The sequence below is a fragment of the Stenella coeruleoalba genome (genome assembly GCF_951394435.1).
Source record: "Stenella coeruleoalba genome assembly, chromosome: 2".
In the NCBI taxonomy this organism is placed as follows: Eukaryota; Metazoa; Chordata; class Mammalia; order Artiodactyla; family Delphinidae; genus Stenella; species Stenella coeruleoalba.
The window spans coordinates 25,109,323-25,128,576 of NC_137147.1; the positions used below are offsets into that span (position 1 = coordinate 25,109,323).

At 46.9% G+C, this 19,254-nt stretch overlaps 1 protein-coding gene across 1 annotated transcript in view; it reads left to right on the forward strand.

Annotated features, from left to right (window-relative positions):
• The window catches only part of POMT2 (protein O-mannosyltransferase 2), a 47,890-nt gene that overhangs the window by 2,129 nt on the left and 26,507 nt on the right, over positions 1-19,254 (forward strand). Inside the window, exons 2-8 of the mRNA XM_079913197.1 lie at positions 6,144-6,228; positions 10,726-10,830; positions 12,588-12,696; positions 14,833-14,941; positions 16,420-16,579; positions 17,951-18,057; positions 18,857-18,939. Coding sequence (XP_079769323.1) covers positions 6,144-6,228; positions 10,726-10,830; positions 12,588-12,696; positions 14,833-14,941; positions 16,420-16,579; positions 17,951-18,057; positions 18,857-18,939 — 758 coding nt within the window. The remainder of the gene's footprint in view (positions 1-6,143; positions 6,229-10,725; positions 10,831-12,587; positions 12,697-14,832; positions 14,942-16,419; positions 16,580-17,950; positions 18,058-18,856; positions 18,940-19,254) is intronic.

The following is a 19,254-nucleotide window of genomic DNA, read 5'->3' on the forward strand; positions in this document are numbered from 1 at the left end:
GTTTAGACTGACCTCTGATTTTTGATGTCACTGCCAATAATTACAATGAGTTCTCCCATTTAAAAAGCAACTCCCATGCCCAGTGGAAAGGCATTCCACAGCACATTCTTCCCTGCATTCTAATATACTACCTGAAGGGGTGCAGATCACTCCAGTTCAGGATTTTTTGTTAAATATTATTTGGATTTCCATCAGATTTGATTTAGATCATCATTACAGTGATTTGGTTAAGCCCCACGGGCAGCGAGAGTCACTGCATAGTTGCAGCCTCAATCACTATACAAGGCATAACGTAAGGTCCCTAGGGTGTCAGGAGAAGCTTATGAATTTATATCAGTCATACTAACAGAAGGTTGTGCCAGTCTGTGTTTTTGCGCACATGCGAGGGAGGTCCATGTTTGGGAGTTAATGTTGATGTCGTCAGGGACATGAGGATAGTTCAAGACCGGCCATGTCCACATGAGTTTTTCTGATTTCATGGTGGAATAACAGAGTCAGCAATAGGTCAGATTGCTAGCTACAGCTGCCACTGACTTAGTTGAACTGTGTTAGTATTTTGCCAGGCTGGGTGCTGGGCCTAGGAGGCAAAGAGAGCATTAATTGTTTCCCTTCTCTTTACATTTCCAGGGGCCTAAGATGTTCCTTCCCCAGGTGGAAAGGTTGTTTGTTTCCTCCCACTGCCATATAATCAGTGTGTCCCACTCTAGTACCTGTAAATTCACCTTTACTCCAACTATTGCATACTAATATCCAGACCTTTCTGTCATGGGCACTGTCAGAAACTTGACAGAGACTTATTATGTCTCCCATCTTGGCCCACGTGAGCCACTGTAGCGGGACCTCACAAGCAGTGTGCTCAACCAGGTGATCTTTATGCACTGAAATCACGTCACTCCAACAAGAAAACCCAAGTGACTGAACTGGAATTAAGTTTGAATCCCATAAATCCCCAACTGCACCCCCAGGCTGGTCCAGAATTGCTGTTAGGGGAGACCAGTCGAGCCCAGGAATAGTCAAGGAAGAATCTCAAATTTTCAAAATGGGTTTTTATAACCTTCCACCCCTTTTGTTCTGATCATTACCCAGTTGGTGGCCGAGAGGAGATGAACACCTAGTTAGGTGACCAAACTACTTGACTAAGATGTGTGAACAAGGAGGAAGGTGAGGGAAGTTGACTCAGAAATCTTTTTGAGAAGACTGTTCAGTGCTTGACAATATCAGATACCCGTGGATGGCCTGGAGTGTGGAATGTCATCAGATTTTTGGCTATTCAGCCATTGCAAAAAAAAAAAAAAAAGGGTGTACCATTGTCAGACTGTAGATGGTTTGGAAAGCTGAAAACACAACACAGTTTAGTCTCAAGGGCCGCAGTGATATATCTAGAGTCAGATGATTGGACTGGAACAGCATCATCAACACTAACCCGAAACGGTGTCAACAGCAGTGGGGCACCAGTGATAGCCTGGAATGCGGAACAAAGTCCTAGTACAATCAGTTTCCTTGGAGTGGTCAGTACCCCACGCAATGTGGCTTCCTTCACTGCAAGACAAACGTGCCAACTTTTGGCAGGAGTCACAAGTTACCATAATGTAGCAATGGCTTCTGCTTTGGAGACGTTTAGTCCTTTACTTTGTGCCCAGTCCATGGTGGTAGATGTGTTTCCATGCCTGGTGTATTGACGTATGCAGGTGGCAATGGCAGCAGTCTGGATGGTGCAGGTTTGATCAGCAGCTTGATTCTAATCCGTCTTATCAGAATACTGGCCCTTACTGGGGGCATCTACATGAGTGATCCAGATTGGCCCATTGGCAGGCAGCCATGATTTTTTTCCACAGTTCTTGGCTCCGAAGAGGGGTGTTTTACATTTCTTAGTATATGGCCTTGCAAGTGACACACCAGATGGTTAGGCCAATGGCAAAAGCCTAAGGGAAAATAAAAATATAACTTGTCTGTTTCTTAGGAGTATTGTCTAAGGCAAGGGTGATGACTTTCAATTCAGTGCATTGTGCCAATCAACCCTTATTGCAGTCGGTCTTCCAGAAACGTCAGTGGGGCTCGATGATAGCTACTGCCCTGTGGACACCATCTGCTTTTAATTTAGCCTAACCATCAGTGAACCAGGCACAAACATTAGGAGGAACCTCTGGGAATCAAGACCCCACTGAGTCAGCGGCTTTGCTTCAGGCGGTGGAGTGGAAGATAGTTTCTTCCAAAGGGGCAGCTGCCACCTCTTCTTGAAAAACCAAGATGCCTCTAGGGCCAACACTTGAATATACCACTTCCATTTCACCAGCGAGGCTTGTTGAGCCCTTCCGTCGTTAGCCATAGATTTCAAGTTGACCCACCCCAAAGTGACAGTATCAGGCCAAAGAGTCCTAAGGTCTTCATGGTTCAGGCCCTCAAGTTCAACAAGAGCTTAGTAGTTAGGTTGACAGTTGCCCCTTTAAAAGGGTGTGTACTTGGTACCTATGTCCAGCAGATGGCGCTGTCATGGAGCTCTCCAAGCCCCCCTCCCCAACCCCCCGCCCTGAAATTCCATCTTTAAAGCTGTAATGTCCCTTTCTCGTCTTGTGATTTATATTATTTCTGTAGGACCACTTGGGAGGGGACAGGATCACCTCTCACTAAATTAGCAGTCTCTCAATGGGATAATCTTGGACACATATGGGATAAATACGACTATGCCTTCAGCAGTGGGAGACACAACCGTAGTTGCAAGGGCCCTACCCAAGGCCACTTTCCCTTCCCTTCCCCACTGGGAACTTGGCTCAGACCCTATCAGTTGAATTTAGGTGCTTTTTCCCCTTTCAACTAACAAGTCTAATAGGCCTGCATCAGGAGCTATAATGACAGCCACCTAGAGGTTACGCCATTCCCAGGTGGGAGGTGTGGCGCGTGCTGGATGCAGGGCGCAGGAGGAGGCCCTTTTGCTCCTTCAGCCCCTCGGCAGGCTTGGCACCACTTCTTCCCAGTCTGCTTTCCTGTGTCTGGTGAGCACCTGGGCTTAGGGGCTTTTTCTTTCAGTCCCTGTACACACTGCCATGGTCCTCCCTGCAGTCCTTGGCGCCTTTGGTAATCCCTGCGCCTAGCAAATCCTCTTACTCCAAGGGATTGAGTAGGGTGCTCGTATATCCAGTAGGACTTTGAGCTTGAGTCCCCCTCCTCCCCAGAGTTCCCCACCACACTAGGATGGGTGTGTATGGCCTCTAGCCCCCTTTAGGGACAGGGAGACCTTAGCCCCACCTGTAATCATCTTACTCTTTAAAGAAGCTGAGATTGTGCCAGAGGGGGAGGGATCACGGGACACGGAGGGACGGAGTGGCTCTGAGCCTCTAAGCAAGGCACACCTTTGGCTTGAGCACACAGCTCACCCGAGAACCTTTCAATGTTTTCATTTTACCCAGAGTTCTGCGTTGAATAGCAAGGTCCTTACCACTGGCACCGTTAAGCTTGGGGGCCTCCTAGATTCATCAGCCCTTCTGCGTTGAATAGCAAGGTCCTTACCACTGGCACCATTAAGCTTGGGGGCCTCCTAGGTTCATCAGCCCGTCCATCTTGCCTTTTGGCTGGGGCTGCTTAGCCTGTTGCCCCAGGGTTGCGATTATATCCTTTCCTCCTTTTGCCCAGAAGGCCGTGGGCAGGAACCAAAGCAGCATTCAGACTGTTTGTTTCAATCCTGCCTCTCTCCCCTCAACCTCATTCATAGGCAGGACAGTGGGGGATTCTTACTACCTGCCTTCCCCACCACTTGGGCAAGAACATTCACCACCAGGGTGATTCCAGGGCGTCTTCTCTTATCCCTAACCCAGTCCATGATGGCCCTTGTCCTTTCTCTTAAGGAAAGCTATGACTCAGCATCCTATGCTTGTCACCGAAACTGTCAGGGTTTGGGGTTTTATTTTTATGCTACTTGCCAACTAATGAGTTAGCCTGTCAGTGTTTTATGGATGCTGGCAGGAGACAAAGTCCTGGGTCAGAGACAAAGGCCTTTATTTCTCACAGCACAGCAAGCAGGATGAGCATCAGTATGTTGGCATCAGTTCCCCTTGTCCCCAGTGTCCCATGTGATACCCTGGGTCTGGATGAATGCCTGCACGTGCAGGGGGTTGAATCACAGCTGAGGAGTATTGATCTTGGGGAATCCGCTGTTTTATAATAAGCAGTAAACAAGACTGCTCTCTGTCCCAGAGGGAGACGTGGTGTCTTCCTCAAGGTTGCTGCAAGCATAACCCTGAGAAGTGGCCTGAGTAAAGAGCAGCCAGGACCTTGCATTCTTGGCGTAGCCTGCAAGGTCTGCAGAGCAAGAGAGAGCCAGAGAAGACCGTCCATCCCACCGCAAACACGCAGTAAAAGCCAAGAGGAAGCGTGACTATTGCTACTAGTTTTACTTGAAGTAAAAATCTTACACCCCTTTATCAATATGTTTCCAAACAGACTTCAAAACTAACCACAAATGTTGGGACAGTTTAAATAGTGCCCAGCATGTGTGGGACTTCATAGTCTGTAAAGTTCTTTCCCATGCGTTACCTCATACCTGCCTCCCTGCGAGGTGGACTGGCAGATGCTACTGTTGTCTTCATCACGTAGATGAGAAAAGAGATCCAGAGAGGGTGAGTGATTTTGCCAGGTCATGCTCCCACAGTGGGTGGCGGAGCTGGGACCGGATCTCTCTTTTTTCTGCAAATGTATTTTGTCACACTGCTTGGAAGTTATTTTTCTGTTTGACATCGCCATGTCACTGTCCTCATTTCATGTCAAGCCATGTACTTAGCAGACGCAGAAGTAGATTTACCCTTCTGCCTGTTTATTAGACCCAGTGTGTAAAACACACAAACAAAAAAAAGACCCTGCATTTTTGGTAAGAGCATGTTTTGCCCCTTATTCTGTAGGACAGTGATAACTACTTATAGAAGCTGACCTGGGGATGGATAGTCACTAGAAAGCAACTGTTCTTCTGAGCTGCAGGGAGAGATTGACAAACAGAAATGGCCAGGTTCTGCTGGGTTACTAGCCTGCCGCTGTGAAGCCCCCGTGTAGGGTGTGAAAGGTTTACTGTGGTTGTGTAGAAGAACAAGATTTTTGCATTGTGCTTAAAAGCTAGTGTATTAGAATCACTTACTTGCAAAATAATTTTTAAATAATTTGTAAATAATGAGGATAGGTTTTTAGACTGGTTGTTAACTTAGTAAGAAAGCCCTCACTTTTTATATACTTGTTAGTTCATTATAATAAGGTCAGTGAGTTCATAGTTAGCAGGTTAATTATCACAAGGTTGGGAGCAAAATCAGACTCCAGGCACAACCATGGTCTATAGGCTCTTACTGATCAGTAGCCCACAGTGTAGTTTGTAACAGCAAGAGTAATGCAGTTTCTAGTAGCAAAAATAGTCTTAGGGTTAGAAATTAGTAGACTTGGGGCTTCCCTGGTGGCGCAGTGGTTAAAAATCCACCTGCCAAGGCAGGGGACACAGGTTCGAGCCCTGGTCCAGGAAGATCCCACATGCCGCGGAGCAACTAAGCCCGTGTGCCACAACGACTGAGCCTGCGCTCTAGAGTCTGTGAGCCACAACTACTGAGCCCATGTACCACAACTACAGAAGCCCACGCACCTAGAGCCCATGGTCCACAACAAGAGAAGCCATTGCAATGAGAAGCCCTTGCACCACAACGAAGAGTAGCGCCCGCAACTAGAGAAAGCCCGTGCGCAGCCACAAAGACCCAATGCAGCCACAAATAAATAATAAATAAATAAATAAACTTATTTTTTAAAAAAAGTTAGCAGACTTGGAAGAAAACTCTTATTGCAAAACTTTTTACAGTATAGGAAACTCTTCGCCTTTTTAAAATAAATAGAAACTCAAGATACAGAATAAGTATAGATTTAACTTAAATTTATGAAACTGGTTGGTAAGTATTTGCTAGCCTTTCTCAGCTGTCTAAATGAAGATTAAGGAACAGCCTGATGTCTTGCTTCCTCAAATCACTTGTGTCAAAAGCTTTTTTTTTTAAATCCAGATTTTCTCATTAACTGCTTGAAACTTATAACCTTTGGTTTTAACTGTAATTTTAACCATGCTTTATTAAGGCTGTTTGGGTTGTACGATAATTTTAAGAATTTCATTTCTCTTTCTGTTTTCTTTTTAGTTGGGATGAAACTCACTTTGGAAAAATGGGAAGTTACTATATCAACCGCACCTTTTTCTTTGATGTGCACCCGCCTCTGGGAAAGGTGAGCAGTGTGGTGAAGGACGGTGCTCTCCTAAGAGTTGGAGCCAAGTCTTAGATTTGGATTTAATTCTTGGGCTTGTAGAAAGAATTCCCTGACATTCCAGAACAGCTGCTTTCATGGGAAACCTTTGCTGTTTTTAGGAGTCCTCTGGGCTCAGAAATGGAGAGAGATTCCACCAACTGATGGATGGATAAACAAAATGTGGTATTATCTATACAATGGAATATTATTGAGCCATAAAAAGGAGTGAAATATTGACACATGCTGCAACATGGATGGGTCTCATAAACATTATATTAAGTGGAAGAAGTCAGACATAAAGGGCCACGTATTATATGTTTCCAGAATTGGCAAATCCACAGAGACAGAAACTAGATTAGCAGTTGCCAGGGTCTGGGGGGAGGGAGGATTGGAGAGTGACTGTAAATGGGTGTGGAATTTCTTTTTGGGGTGATGAAATAGTCTGGAATTAGGTAGTGGTGATGGTCGCACAACCTTGTGAATAAACTAAAAGCCACTGAATTGTACACCTTAAAATGGTGAATTTTATGGTATATGAATTTTACCTTAATTGAAAAAAAAAAAAAAGAGATGGAGAGAAGGAATCTGTTGCATAAAAAGCAGAAATAGCTTAGGGGAGCTGACTGTCCACGAGGGCCTGAAACTCCTTCCCACTCCCCGTTCCCAGCGTGCATGTTGTTTGGCTTGTTCCTTTCACATGATGTACAATTAGAAATTCCACCAATCAGAATTCATTTTACTCTCTTAAAAACAAATACCCCCGAGAAGGCTAATGGATTAGCCTTGGCATTTCGCTCAGTCCTTTCTTCCTAACTGGAGGCTGAGCTCTCTGGTACTAAGGGGACAGGAATTTGCCTGGTATGAAGATGGGGAGCGTTCTAGGAGCGTGGAGTACTTGGGGATGAAGGCAGGGGGTGAGGGGTGGCAGGGGTGGTGACTGTGACACGTGGGCTTAGGGGGAAAGCACCAGAGCATGGGGTAGGGACCAGGGGCAAGGCCCTGCAGGTGGGAGTGGTGGAGAGGAAGGTGGAATAGGTGGCCCTTCCTTCCTTCCTTCCTTCCTTCCTTCCTTCCTTCCCTCCTTCCTTCCTTCCTTCCTTCCTTCGTCCCTCCCTCCCTCCCTCCCTCCCTCCCTCTCCGGGTCTCAGTTGTGGCACATGTGATCTGTAGTTGCGGCATGTGGGCTCTTAGTTGCGGCATGCAGGATCTAGTTCCATGACCAGGGATCGAATCCAGGCCCCCTGCATTGATAGCGTTGAGTCTTAACTGCTGGACCACCAGGGGAGTCCCTAGGTGGCCTATTTCAAAATTAGCTCCGAGCCCAGAGAAGCAGCAAAAAATGTAATGCCTCTTTCTGTCTCCTTTATAAGATAACAACAATAAGATTGGAGCAATTGAACAGTCTCTTTTAGTCACTTTAGATGCATTAACTTATATAATGCTCAGGACAACCTTATGAAGTAGGTACTGTTGTATCCTCATGTTACGGAAGGGGAAACTGGGACTCAGAGATGATAAGTAGTTTGCCATAGGGATTAAAGCTAGTAAGTGGCAGCTGGTAAGGTTCAGACTGGCTTAGAGTCTGCTCTGTTAACCATTATACCACTGCCTGATGAACTTGCCTTGCCCCAGTATTCGGGCAAGTACATCTGTTACCGCTGTAGAATTAAGCCACAGAACGTGCTGAACATTTGCACTGGGCTAGCCTGGGACCCAGCCCGCCAGTAGAGGAGGAAACCTAGCCCAGTCTTTCATCTGGGGACTGCCTGTCTGTTTTTGGGGTCTGCTAGTGCTCAGCACAGTGAAGGCGTGTGGAAAACACTTGCTGATTTGTTTTTGCTGAAGCCTTCCCTTCCTCACATGTGGCCCCTGTGTGGAGGGAGAAATGTGAGGCTTCTTTCTAAGGCTGCCCCCAGAGAGTGTGATCCATCTGCCCCTCGAATTTATCTCCTGATGGGCCTGTGCTCTACCTGGATAAAAGAGTGATAAGCAACGTAGCTTTCATAGGTTCTGAGGCCAAGTCAGCGCAAGAATCAAAAAGCCCCATGACGTGGTGAGTAGAACGTTTTCTCCTACAGTACTGACCCCAATACCTGCCTCTTCACACTGGTCCCAGCCCTGGGCGCCAGGGGCTCCAAGGAAATAGGTACTTTTAAAAGAAATAAAAATACCTGCACATAGCACAAAGTTTGATCAGTACAGAAGGAAATAAAAGGTCAAAAGTTACCTTCCCTCACAGTTTTATTCCTCAGAGGCAGCCAGGGTCACCTTTATTAACAGTTTCTTATATATCCTCTCAGAAACTTTATACAAACATAAGTGTGTATGCATTTCTACACACATACATATTAGCACACGGGAACCGCACATTATATATGCAAATGGAATCAGGCTAAAATTGTTGAGCAACTTGTATTTTAAACATAATATATCTTAACTTCTTTCCACATCAATACATAAAATGTACCCCATTCTTTTTCATGGCTGTAGATTATTCCGTTATACAGTTGCGCCATAAATTATTTTGCCTCTCTTCAACTGGTGGGCATTTATGTTATTTCCAGTTTTTAGCCATTACAAAAGGTAGTGCAATGAACATCCTTGTACATTTATCTTTTCGTAGTTTTGCAGGTGTAGCCAAAAGAGCCTCAGTGGCTGAACTAAAGAGTCAAATAATATGCATATTTAGATTTGTGTTGGACATTGTTAAGTTTTCCTGCAAAAATGCTGAGATACTACATACTCCCACCAACAGCGTATGAGGGTGCTTGCTCTCCTCACATCGTTGCCAGCACTGGTATGATCATACTTCCAAAATTTTGCGAATTTGAGAGTAAAAACTGGTATATCACTGTTTTCATTTGCGTGTCTTTCTGAATTACGTTGAGCATTTTTCCATATGTTTTTTAGCCATCTGTGTTTTGTTTTCTATGAAAACATTTTTCTAGTAAGTTGCCCTTATTCTTATTGATTTGAATGAGTTCTTTAGTTAGGAAATTAGCTCAGGGCTACTTTTAACCTTATGGAAACTGAGAGGGAGCTGAATTTTGAGTGCTTGTTAAACGCTTGTCAGAGTGCTAAGTGTTTTGCCTACAACATTACCTCTAAGCCTCACAACCATCTGCAAGGAAGGTTTTATTACCTGTAGGTAAGAGATTATTATGATCAGAGAGCTAGTATGGGGGGCTCTGAGATCCAAACCATCTGTGCATTTCTTCACTCTACCAGACCAGCCAGGAAGTCTGGGGATTTATGCCAGCACCAGGCGGGTCTGTCCTCTGAGATCCCAGGGGGGAAGGGACATTCATTTGATTGTCATTTGTCAGTTTAAGTTCACCTGGGTATTCGGATGGCTCTGTCTTCCCAATACCTCATATTACTTTACATTAAATTAATTAATATTAAATTAACTTCTGGACCCTGGGATTCCTTTTTTTTTTTTTTTAAATAAGGCTTCATAATAATTTACTGCTGAACTTTGGCTTCTGTACCTTGACACAGAACTACAGAGAGTGACTGTGTTTAGAACTACTTAGAGGAAAAAGTGAGCTGGTTAGCGGTCCAAATCCAAGCCCGCACAAGCAGCGTCGCTGGGAAGGGCTTTCCCTCCACACAGCCAGGGTATTCTGCCCCTCCACACAGCCGAACCCGAGCACAGGGGTCAGGCCGAGGCAGCCTGGGGCTGTTACAGATGCTTCATATTTGCTGACAGTTTTTATGTTTTAGCTGCTTCTGATTACGTGTGTGGAAAAGAAAATTTTACACTGTTGACGGTCAAGGAAAGACAGAAACGAAGAGGCTGATCCTCTCGAACGTTTTGAAGGATTTACAGCTCACAGTCTAAGTTTACAGTTGATTTGTTCTGTTTTGGGATGTGCCGGGTGGCCTCCCTTTGGAATACTGGCGGTAGGAGAAACCAGTCCCAGGCCTTTTGGCATTGTTTCCACTGGGACTTCTCTCTTCCCCTCTGGGGAAATGCATCTGTGTTTGCATTCTGCTTTCCCATTTTCTTCCCTTCTCTCTATTCCTGGTGTGTAGCAACTTGGCCACTTTCCTCCCTCCTCATTCTGACTTGGAACCTCATTTTCTTTTCAGTGGCCCAGTCTCCCAGGAATCAGCCCCTGCCCATGGCCTCCCCCATGAGCTGTCGTGTTTTACTTCATAACAAATGAAAGAAGGCTGAATGAGAGAGCCCCTCACTGGCCCTGCCCTTCGAATTGTGGGATTTTTTTCTTCCTAAATACTCAGTCTGCACTGTTCCCAAGAACTTGGCCTTAACACAAGAGAGGATTTGTTTCAGGCAATGAGCTCTGTAGACAAAAGATTCTTTGCTCTGCAACAGCTGCCGGAGAAAATGTCACAGTGGGAGCTCCTTCTATGGACAGTTGTCAAGGGAAGCCAAGGTCTGGGCGCAGCTGGAGGGAAGTTCAGGGGGCGGAGGCATCTTCTCTCTGAGGCCTCTCCTTCTCTCCTCAGATGCTGATAGGCCTTGCTGGCCACCTGACTGGATATGACGGCACCTTTTTGTTCCAGAAGCCTGGGGACGAATATGAGCATCACAGCTACCTGGGAATGAGAGGAGTAAGGCTTCCTGACTTGCTATTGCCCGACTCAACCCTGGGGCCACGCTCAGTCAGAAATGTGACAGCTGGAAGCCCTGGAGTGGTGGCAGGTGTAGATAAGGGGACTTTGGTGGGGGAGCATGATTGGACCTGTACCCTGTAGTAGAGATTCAGAGCTGGGGTGGGCGGGAAGGAAGAGGGAGGCCACAGATAATACAGCGATGACACAGACAGGAGCAAGCGCACCCCGTCACCTGTTCTCCTGCCAACGTGAGGCATCAGATTTCAGATCAGAGGGCAGCCCGGGACTCAGGCAGCCAGGAATCTCCTGCAATCCCAACATTGGCCTCAGCACATTGGCAGGCTACGCGTCCTTCCCCTGCAGCCACAACTGCTAGGGTGTTGCCTACCTCTGAGGGCCTTTATTAACATTTCAGCCTCCCCACACCCATGTCACCAGGTTCTTCTTTCTTCCCCCACAAAGGTGTCGGGCACACAAGGGGTTTTCCAGTCTTTTAAGGGAAGTGTGTGTTTGCCTGGTCCCTCTGTGCTCTGAGTCCCAACACCAGCCTTGATGGGGCACGGCAGGGCCTGAATACCCAGCTGTCTGGGGACCTTGTATCTGGAGCTAATAAGACCTGTGGAGACTGTCCTCAGTGTGGAGCTCTCAGAGCAGGTAGCATTTACACGCCCCTTTCCTCAAGGAACCGCTTTATCAAAGCAGTTCAGATAAATGCCATGTGATTACTTGGGCTAATCACTGGCTTGTTTGTGTGGTCATACCATTCCATATTAAACAAGAAGTGTCCACTACCCTCAAGTTCATATTCTTAAGTGATTCTGTGTCTTCCTAATGATGTTTGAATACCACATAGCATGCATAATTGGATATAGGCCTGACTCACTGTGAACTTGCTATGGAAATGAGAAGGCCAAATATATCAGCCCTGTTCCCTTTCACACTAGAGCACATTGCTTTCTGCTAACAAAAAGTGACCACCCAAATGTGAGAATTTCCATTCCCCTGGGTTTGTCTGATTACTTTTGATGGACAGGGTAGGGGGATGGAGAGAACACTGGTGGTTAAAAACAAAACAAAACTGAAAAACAACCCTCCAGATGCTGAAGTGTCAAGCAGTCTTTTTTCTAAAATCAAAATACAACCTATAGATTAAAGAGTGATTCCTGGTGTGATTGAATAAAAGGACCAAGGGAGAAATAACAGAAATAACATTAGAGTTCTCTAAAATATTAAAACACCTTCAGAGAGGTATTTCTCAACTTGCACCCAGTTTCATAACAGAAGCTAGTGTTTATCAAGAACTTTCTGTGTGGTAATAAACTTTAGCTCATTTAATCTAAAAAGTAAACCCTATGAGGTAGGAACTCTTAAGTTTCACATTACACAGAAGGAGAGGCTGAGATACAGAGACGTGACTTTGTCAAGGTCACAGCTAGCAGTGATGGGACGGTCCATTCCCGGAGTCTCCCACTTGAAATCGTGGGCCGTCTTGCCCACACCTCCCTGGCTGAACTTTGCTGATTTCTTGTCAGTGCACAAGTTGGTGCTTAGTGGGAACGTGAATGTTGTTTGATTTGATGCTTCACTGTTACACCACCCCTTTCATATTTAAACATATTGCAGGTGATTTTAGGTCACCAAGCCATGCCATCATCAGGGCCCTCCATCTTAAAAGATTAGTTTGTACCAAGCCAAGTAGGTCCCTGATGCTTTGCTTAGTTAGTTACTTGACTGCTTCTCCCGTCCTTCCATAGTTCTGTGCGTTCCTCGGCGCTTTGCTGATCCCCTTTGCCTACCTCACTGTACTGGAGCTGTCCCAGTCCCTCCCGGCAGCGCTGCTCACGGCTGCCCTCCTCACCTTTGGTAAGTTGTCCTAGACCACGTGTCTTGGGATATTGACTGCCACGCTATGAATGTAGCTGGAAATCAATATACTTAAAGATTCTGTCTACGGGCCCAGTTCTTAAGTAACTTGAGGATTGGGTAAATGTACTACAAGTCTCCTTTTATTCACCAGTAATACTTACATATATAAATACTTATATGTAGCAAGCCTTTATATTTTATTGGAGTGGTGAGTTGGTATGGTAATCCCAAGGAATAGATTATCTGCAAGTTATCCACATTTGAGTTTGGAATGGATAACAAGTTTATGTGTGCTTGTGTGTGCTTGTGTGTGCGTGTGTGTGTGTTTGAAGGAGGCTTACAGTTCTAATTCTGCTTCTCTTAGGTTACTGTCAAGATTAGTTTGCATTCCTTAAACTAATTTCAACTGAATGCAAAGGTAGATGCCACAGAAGTAGCTGGGTGGCAGAGAATAAAATGGGAACTTTATTTCTGTGGATAATTCTCACATGGCTAATTGAGAGTTGATCCAGAGAAACTGATCCTGTTTTTAGCCTTGCTCATATGAAAGTGAATTCCTGACCTCATAGAGCTTAACATTTGAAGAAGTCCAGACCAGTTTAGGTGGTTAATTTAGGGGCGATTCTGGCTTTGTTCTTTTTTCTTTGTCTTCGTTGGGTCTTCGTTGCTGTGCGCGGGCTTTCTCTAGTTGCAGTGAGCAGGGACTACTCTTCGTTGTGGTGTGCGCGCTTCTCATTGCGGTGGCTTCTGTTGTTGCGGAGCATGGGCTCTAGGCGCTCAGGCTTCAGTAGTTGCGGCACACAGGCCTTAGAGTATGTGGGCTTCAGTAGTTGCGGTGTGTGGGCTCAGTAGTTATGGCTCGCAGGCTCTAGGGTGCGCGGGCTTCAGTAGTTGTGGTGCACAGGCTTAGCTGCTCTGCGGCATGTGGGATCTTCCCGGACCGGGGATCAAACCTGTGTCCCCTGCATTGTCAGGTGGATTCTTAACCACTGCACCACCAGGGAAGTCCCTCTGGCTTTGCTTTGACAGATCATGTTGCAAGACTACAGGGTCTCTTTCTAGAGGACTGGTGGCTTTTCCCTTGGGTCTTTAACTTCCCTCTTCAGTTATTCGTTTATTCATTTTTCATTCCACAACTATTTTCAAGCATCTACTCTGTGCTAAGCCACTTTCTTGGCCTCAGAGGACACGCTGATGAGACACTGCTATCATGGAGCTTGCTCATTAGTGGGGCAGATGATAAATAAGCAAGTAAATTAAGTCTGTAATGTAACACCTTAAGCAATAGTACAATGTAGAAAATAGGTAGGGTAAGGGATAGAGTAATGGGGAGTGATTCTGTTTTAGGCAGGGTGGTCTGTGAAGAGCCCCCTGAGGAGGTGGCCTTGAGCAGAGACCTGAGTGAAGCCAAAGATTAAGCCATGCAGAGATCTGAGGGAAGAGTGTTTGGGCAGAGGAAATAGCATGTGCAGTGGTCCTGGTGCAAGGCGGCACTTGGTGGATTCAGGGAACAGCAAGAAGACCAGTGAGGCCAGAGTAGAGTGAGTGAGGCAGAGGGTGTTGGGAGAGGAGGCTGGATAGGTGGGGAGACCATGAAGGCTTTGGTGGCCGTCTTGAGGCTGTCTGAAGGAGCCTGTTAGTCTGAATGAGATGGGAAGACATTGGAGGACTTAGGCCAGGCCATGATGTAATGAAATTTTGTTTAAAAGAAAAATCACTTCAGCACCTGCATGGAGAATCAACTCCCAATGGAGACTTCATATGAAATGGTAAGATTCTTTCCCGGGTGTATGTAGTTTGTGGCTGCATAGGCATGGTAGCAGAACTCCCTTTTTGATGGTGGAAATTAGCAGGAGCCCTCATCTCAGGATCTCTGTATCTGAATGCATGACATGATCCCTTTGTGGGGCAAGGGCCTGGAAGCAGTGTGAGATATTCTTTCATATCATTGGGCTTTGGTGTACCCCAAAGCTGTGGCCTTCCACCTTCCAGATGACTCAGTTGCCCATCTAATCTTGACTGTACAAATGCAACTAAGCACAAGGGGGACTGTTTCTTACCACTGGGGTGTTTGGTTCTCAGGGGGGCCCATCTCTGATTCCACTTTTTGACCACTGAGCTCATGTTTTTCAGACACAGGATGCCTCACTCTGTCCCAGTACATCCTCCTTGACCCCATCTTGATGTTCTTCATCATGGCTGCCATGCTGAGCATGGTCAAGTACAACTCCTATGCCAACAGGTCAGAAACACCATCTTTGGGAGGGGGTGTCAGAAGCTGTGGCAGCTCTGGAATTTATATAATGGCCAGGGACAGGGTGGGTGTGATGCCTAGGGTGGGGGGCACCAGAATAGATATTGCCTGGGAACTGTTTGTCTCCCTGCCCTCAGTGGTTGCAGCCAGTCCTGACTTGGTGATAGGAATAACGTATATAAAGTTTGGCTTGAAGGGTCTACATCAGTCAAGAGGATCCCTGCAGGCCCCAGTCAATTCTAAAGCTGTTCTGGAGGGCCTGGCCTTCTTCCAGAATAGTCCCTTCCAGATCATGCTTCTGCCTCTGAGAGAGTAGAGTAGGTCATTCATTTTATTCAGACCCAGAGAGCTGGCTCTGCTAAGGCTTTTTCAGAAGTCACCTTGGTTTCGCCACAACCAAGCAGTGACCACCAGCTCTCTCCGGATTTGGGTTATCTTCTACTTGCACCACATCCCCTTCCACCTGCCATTTCTTTTTTTTTTTGTTTTTTTGTTTTTTTTTTTGCGGTACGCGAGCCTCTCACTGTTGTGGCCTCTCCCGCTACGGAGCACAGGCTCTGGACGCGCAAGCTCAGCGGCCATGGCTCACGGGCCTAGCTGCTCCGCGGCATGTGGGATCTTCCTGGACCGGGGCACGAACCCGTGTCCCCTGCATCGGCAGGCGGACTCCCGACCACTGCGCCACCAGGGAAGCCCCACCTGCCATTTCTTGAATACATGCTATGTGCCAGGTACTGTGCCAGGAGCTAGAGGTACAGGAACACATAGGTCTTGGCTGTTCAGGAGCATTTGCTGTGGCAGGGGGTCAGCCAGGGGATGAGGAGACTGCAGCTCAGAGCACCAGGTGATTTAAGTGCAGCAAGCCTGGGAACCGACTGCTGGGCTTAGCACTGTGCTCCCCCACTGGCTGGCTGTATTACCTAACCTCTCTGGACCTCGAGTCCTCGAGTCCTCGTGTAGAAGAAGAGGCTGATGACAGGATCTGCTTCCAGGGGGTTGTAGGGAAGGCTAAAGAGTTAATACGTGTGAAGTGCTTGCAACAGTGCCTGACACATAGTAGGCACTCAGTAACTGCTGGCCTTTACAGGGTCCAGAGGTGGCACAAAAGACAGGGCTGACTGAATCCATCAGGCTTCTCTGGATTTTCCTTTTCCTTCCACTTGATTGGCCACCACTGAAGAATAAGCCCCTTGCTTACTTGAAGCCCTGTAGCGAGGAAAGCGATGGTGCGTCTCCCCGGAAGAATCACCTACTGACTCTCACACTGTGCTTCCTGCAGTTTCAGGGGTTTCACAGACCACCTCCTCCTCGGAGCCATGCATGGTCCCTGAGGTTGGGAGCCCTCAAGAGAGAGGCCACAGTGCAGCCTCCCAGAGTCAGAGGACCTCTGCCTTCCCCATTGCTGCTCTTGCTTTTGAGTTTGGTTCCAGCTGCCAAACTGAACTCTGTGCCTTGTTGATTTTCAGGCCCTTCTCTGCCCCCTGGTGGCTCTGGCTCAGCCTGACTGGCGTTAATCTAGCTGGTGCTCTGGGGGTCAAGTTTGTTGGCCTCTTTATTATCCTGCAAGTGGGGTGGAACACCGTTTCAGACCTTTGGCACCTGTTTGGAGACCTCAGTCTTTCAATGGTGAGAACCCAAGTGCTTGTAGAAATGTCTTTGCTCCCGGGCTCCTCTCTTAGCAGAGCCAGTGGTCTTTCTCTGCTTCTGCTGCAGGTGGCAGAACAGCTGTGTTCTGGGCCCGAGGTGGGCTGCATCCGGCTGCCCTCTGTAGGGAGCAGGGCAGCAGGGAGTGGGCCATGGCTGACAGGCTGGAGAGGTATAAAGAGAGAGGATGGACTGATATCCTTGGGATTCTCTTTTGGCATTTGTTCCTGCATTGGTTTTTAAATGCTTTGCAAACAACCCAGCCAGGGGATTCTGTCCATCTGGGCTCATGCCAAATGTGTGACAGACACTGACTGCCTGGGACTTGAGGTAAAATTGGTAGACTGACTTCCTGAACTTAAAATTTTCTTTTCCTGACCGAGAGTCTCTGCATCTGGAGGCTGGTAAGGGCCTTATGGTTTATTACAATATTATTTATTAAGAGCTGACTCTGTGTCAGGCAGTATGCAAAATGCTTTACTTTCATCATCTCATTTCCTCCTCATAACAAACCCGTGAGGCAGGTAGTTATTACCCTCTTGCCAAATGAGGAAATTGAGACCTAGAGAGGTAATAATGTTCCCAAAGTCATACAAGTAGTAAGAGGTAGATCTAGGATTCAAACAGGCGAGGCTGACTCCAGGCCTGAACTATTGATACTTTGCTGTAATGCACCTCTGAACCAAAGTCCCAACAAGTTCATTTATTCATTCAGAACATATAGACAGACCATCCGCTAAGTGTGAGACACAGAATATGCAGATGATTAAAACAAGATTCCTGCCCCCTAGAGACAATGGAGAGAGAGAAATAAGAAAGAAAGAAAGAAAAGAAAAAATAAGTCATGGTCCAGCCAACAAAGGCTGTGAAAGCACAGAGGAAAGCATAAACCCAGTCTCGGGCAATCCAGGAAGGCTTCTAGGAGGAAGCTGAGGCCTAAAGTTAAGATAAGGAGCAGTTATCAATGTGATGGGTGGGGCTGGTACAGTGCAAGAAGCATGGGGAAAGTGCAGGGCGTCAGTGTGACTAGGATGGAGAGGGAGTGATGAGTGACGATGCTGAAGATGCAGGCCACACCTTGGCAGTAACGCGGGGACAGCCTGGGGTCCTCGGTGAGGGTCTGGACAGGCAGCGGAGGGCTGGCCCAGGTTCAGCCCCCTGCAGTGCTTGGTTGGTGGGGGGTGTTATGGGAAGGCTTAGGGTTTCCCCATGTCTTTCTTTCTTGATAGCCATTAGTGTTTCAATTGTTTCTGATTATGACTTACACATAAAAACTTACAGATAACACACATGTCAGGCATAAGGCAAATAATGCCTCATATGCCCAGCACCCTGCACTGGCTTGGTTTGCAGGTGACTGTGGGAAAACATCTGACCGCTCGCATCCTGTGCCTCATAGTGCTGCCGCTGGCTCTCTACACGGCCACGTACGCTGTTCACTTCATGGTGCTGAATAAAAGGTACAGCCAGAGCCTTTCCAGGGTCTCACTTCTGGTCTTCCTCTTGCCTCTAAGCCTATGGAGGGGCCGTGTGATTTCCTGGGTCTGGTTGGGATGCTCGGAGGGGACCCAGGGTTTTTTTTCTGTTGGTTTCCTCTTATGTTCTATCTTTTGGGTACCCTGGCCTGAAGGAAGAAGAGAATGTTCTAATAGCCAAACTGCCCCTTATCCCTAAACACAGTTCCTTGTGCTTAACAGGGATGGGCCACCATAAGCATGTGCAGTTGGAGTGAGGATAATAATAACAATAACACCAGCAGCAGCTCCCATTTAACAGGTAGTGACTATGTGTCAGGAACTGTGTTCAGCATTTTATATACGTTATCTCATTTAGTCATAATAATTCTTTTTTAAAAAAAAATTTTTGGCCGTGCCACACGGCATGTGGGATCTCAGTTCCGCGACCAGGGATCTAACCCGTGTCCTTTGCGTTGTAAGCACAGAATCTTAACCGCTGGACCACCAGGGAAGTCCCATAATAATTCTTTTGATTTTTTTTTTTAAATCCCTGATTTATAAATGAAGAATTGAGGCTAAACAAGGCCAGGTATCTTCCAAAGTTCACCTAGCTAGTAAGTGGCCGAGTTATAATTTGGACCCCAGTTTCTCTGACTCTATCCCCCATGTCTGTCCACAATACCACGCTGCCACTCCCTTGTACTTCTTTTAAACCAGCTGTGCAGAGCTCTTCCTAGGGCTCCTGGGAAATCACAGCTTCACTCCATTAATTTGACTGTCTTCTCTCTGCCTTTCCCCACAGTGGTCCTGGCGATGGCTTCTTCAGTTCTGCCTTCCAGGCCCGGCTTTCAGGAAACAACCTTCACAATGCTTCCATCCCTGAACGTGAGTGTCTCTTGTCCTTTACAAAGGTAGGACAGAAGGGATTCCTGGGAGTTGTATTGGAAAAGATGATATGACAGCCTGAGTTATTTTAGATGGGCACAGTGGGAGAAAGATCCAGTTAAATCTGGTCCGAGCACTCAAGAGAGTGAATAGGAGCGCAGGAAGTGCAGAGGAAGACGTCCTGAGCAACAAGCTCTTTGACCCTAAAGAATAACTTGTCCGTCGTGGCTGTGGGAAGACCAACAGAGAGAATCTGGTGAAGGAACAAGGCCCTTCAGGGCTAGAGGTCAGTTCCCACCAGAGTATCCTGCTACT